Consider the following 3,487-nt stretch of genomic DNA (forward strand, 5'->3'; position numbering starts at 1 on the left):
ATATGCAACCTCTGCGGAGAAAATGAACTGAAACTGAAAAGAAACGACAGAACACTTCTCCACAGTTCATTACATATGTCATATTTGTGTGTGTTTATCATTTTATTAGTGTATATTGATGACATACTAGTATAAAGAGTGGAATTATTTCTAAGAACAACTAAGTGGTACGTTCGAGAAGTCTTCACTTCAGGCTATTTTAGAAATAAAACGTTTTATTGTATTTTTTAAACATTTATTTTCTTATATATGTACATGCAATTCCACTTCTTGTTTTACATTTAAATTTCATTTTCAGAGAAAGTATGAAGAATATAATGCAGACGTGTTACTTAAGATAAGTACATTTGCATATCAAAAAACATGTATATGTATTAAATTCAAACTAGTGCTGTATTCTCCAATAGACACTTCACAATTATTTGAAGTACACGTTAGAATACTCATGGGACAATAGCGGACGACTTTCATTGAAGCTTGTCTCCAAACTATCCTCTGTTAATGTCCCCTCAAAAAAGGAAACATGTCTATCCTCCTCGAAACTAGACGAGCAGGCGTCATGTGTGCTGTCCAAGTCAGCGGCGTTTTCGTTAGCATCGTCATCTTTATTTTCATCTTGGTCTTCCTCTTCGCCCTGTATGAAATCTTTTGTCTTCTCTAACGCTGCTTTTCCCGCCCTGCCTAGCTGCTTAACTCTTCTTTTTATCATCCCTTCTTCATCCGATTCATCATCAGATACTTTGCAGACGACCACATTTCCATCCTCGTCGGTATAACAGAGATTATCATTATTGTCGTAAAATCCTCTTCCGCTGTCTTCTAAGAACTGGTAAAGCATTCGTTTTTGCTGTTTGTCTTTTCGTTTCTTCCATTGCTCTAGTTTGTCAAGGAGGATAGCAGTAAGCATCATAGCCAGGCAAAAACACCCAATGATAAGAAATATTGTCAATTTGACGTTGTTCTTAACAAAATCAATAATAAAAGCTATACCTTTAAGTGGAGGGAGTATTTTGACGCGATAAAAGGCCGTTGTCCATTTCCACCTATGTACAGGATCACGGACGACACATGACCAGTTTCCTTGCATGCGAACAGTGGAATCTTTGATGACGTCACTGTGTTTTTTCCTGGCGGGAATTTTTTGTAATGATGTTTTTGTCCCATTAAGATACCACTCTCTGACAGCTTTCGGATATAATAAACCCAACAGATGACTGTTACACTGTAAAGAGATTTTTTTTCCCTCATGAACGGGTGTTTCTGGATAATCCCCTGATTTCACATACAGCGAAAAAACGCCCACTGTCAACACCTTTCCTTTCGTATAATGTAATCTACACGAATAAAGCCCGGTATCTGTCGCCTTCAGTCCTTGTATGACGAGGTCTCCCATCCGGAATACCATTCGTTCTGGTTCCATTGTTAGATAGCCCTCATTTCGGACCCAGCGATAGGTGGCCCTTGGATATAGGCGGAAGATAGAACGAGTAACGGCTGTTTCACATTCAAGTTCAGCGCCTGCGCCTTCATCCTTTATGAATTCACTATGTGTTTTGTTAAATAACTGCTTAACCTCAAGTTTTAAGGATTTGGGTAGGTCAGACTTTTTGCGACTTTTTAGTACTTTGTTTTTGTATTTCTTTAAGATTTTCCACATGTTTTTGCCCTTAAATGAACAAAGACAAATAATGACACATCTCTACAAATCTAATAAGTTATATCTAAAATATCTGTAAGTTCTTTTAAAATTTGATATTTTATATATTTACACATATGATCTTGATCATGTAAACATGGTAAGTTTATGATAGTTGTGTAATAAACATGTATAAGCATGTACAATTCATTGAATGACTAAAATATTTATATAATATTACAAGAGGCCCAATTAAAGGACCTATATAAAGGGTCACCTGAGTATAACACAACATTGTCCGAAATAATTACTTCTTCCAGACTTTTTCAGGATTTTGCTATATAGGGCCTAAATTCCAGGAAAACGTCGGTCAGAAAAACGTCATTATGAAGACTGGGAATTTCGCCTTCTTCAATCGGAGTTGATTATCAATACTTGCGGTTCGAAACTGCCAAGTATCGAAAATAAACTCGAGAATGTCGCCTCCGTTTTTGTTTTTTTTTAATTTAGTATGTAGGAAAGAGAAGAAAACTTTCAAAGAAGTACTGCATTTTCAAAATATAATTTTTAGAGCCCCAATTCCAATACCCTGCACTGGAGGCCATGAAATTCAAATTTGGGATAAAATAAATTTTCCTTTATACCCAGAGGCAGAGAAGTAGATTTTCAACAAAAAAATGTATACAATTTCACTACATATACATAATCATAAGAACATACCGGTACCTATGCACCTAGTTTTTCTAAATATCGGGGGCGGGGGATATGCATTTTCACCATATGATCATTAGCCCAAGAACCGATGGCCGGTTCAACTTAGTTTGAGAAGTATTTTATTCATAATATACAAAGAGTACAATATGAATATGGATTGAACAGCAGGCCAAGGGCCTATATTAGTTCTCTCCTTCAACTTCTTGATGTCAAGGGGAAAAGAAGAATTCTAATTTTGATGGTTTAATTTAGACTAACCCTCAGGGCTCAGGCTCTTATGGGCAGGGACATGTAATGAAGTTCACATCTCATGATCCCCTTCACCCTTTGTAATGTTCTATGCAAAAATTGGTTGAAATTGTTTCAAACAGTTCCAGAGAAGAAGCCGAAAAAGTCTGCAGTTCATTAATTTGCATGATAGTTGACTTACACAGACAGACAAACAAACAGAAGCAAAAAACGTCACCTGACTTGTCCCAAGTCCTGAATGACTCAGATGCCCCAAACATATTCTCTATAGAGAAGTGGACAGTTTTAACACAGCAGCTGCTCTACATGTATAATACGTAGGAACTAAAGGAGTATCTTCAGCATGACCAGGTGAATTTTTTAAAGGCACTTGTCGGTCTTGATTTTTTTATTTTGCCTACGCTGCTTGAATTGCATACATGCGGGGGAGAGGGGTGCAGTCCTAGGAATGAGCAGTTTCATCAATACACAATATATTAGAAACAATTGCCTGTGGTCTTTATCCTAAATGCCTCCAGAAAAAAAAGAACGAAAAGAATGAACTGTAAGACAACGCATGCAACAAACCTGAGTTGGAATAAGCATGAAAAGTATCACTTGGATTAGAATACACATTTTCAACGAGTCCATTATTGACATGACGTAATATCTGACGTAATTTATAATAAGAGATTAATTTGTACGAGTTATCTAAATAAGAAATTAAATTGTACGAGTTATCTAATTCTTAGTTTTTATTCTTATTTTCGGAATATCCATATTTGATTAGAATATGATGAAAAGAGAGGTTATTCTGAAATGCCAAAGCTTAAAAATTATTAAAATCGTCATTAGAATATAGATATAGCGTAAGAATATTAGGTGCCCTAATGAAATACGAAACTAAAA

The 3,487-nt window shown here is 35.8% G+C and overlaps 1 protein-coding gene across 1 annotated transcript; it reads right to left on the reverse strand.

Annotated features, from left to right (window-relative positions):
* Positions 1-238: 238 nt before the first annotated feature.
* On the reverse strand, positions 239-3,243 carry LOC134273940 (uncharacterized). The gene is made up of 2 exons (XM_062756165.1): positions 3,167-3,243; positions 239-1,666 (listed from the first exon to the last, which is right to left on the reverse strand). Exons 1-2 carry the CDS (start codon positions 3,236-3,238, stop codon positions 419-421), a joined length of 1,320 nt encoding a protein of 439 aa, XP_062612149.1. The 5' UTR covers positions 3,239-3,243; the 3' UTR covers positions 239-418.
* Positions 3,244-3,487: the final 244 nt, after the last annotated feature.

This window comes from Saccostrea cucullata, unplaced genomic scaffold, assembly GCF_032062105.1.
Source record: "Saccostrea cucullata isolate Sc308-1 unplaced genomic scaffold, CSIRO_AGI_Scuc_v1 ctg1276, whole genome shotgun sequence".
Taxonomy (NCBI): Eukaryota; Metazoa; Mollusca; class Bivalvia; order Ostreida; family Ostreidae; genus Saccostrea; species Saccostrea cuccullata.

What these genes read in the sequence shown, in the direction of transcription:
- LOC134273940 (XM_062756165.1), bottom strand. Translation starts at nt 3,238, where the DNA reads ATGTCAATAATGGACTCGTTGAAAATGTGTATTCTAATCCAAGTGATA. An exon ending in TCATGCTTATTCCAACTCAG is followed by an intron (nt 1,667 to 3,166) that starts GTTTGTTGCATG and finishes TGTTCATTTAAG; the next exon opens with GGCAAAAACATGTGGAAAAT.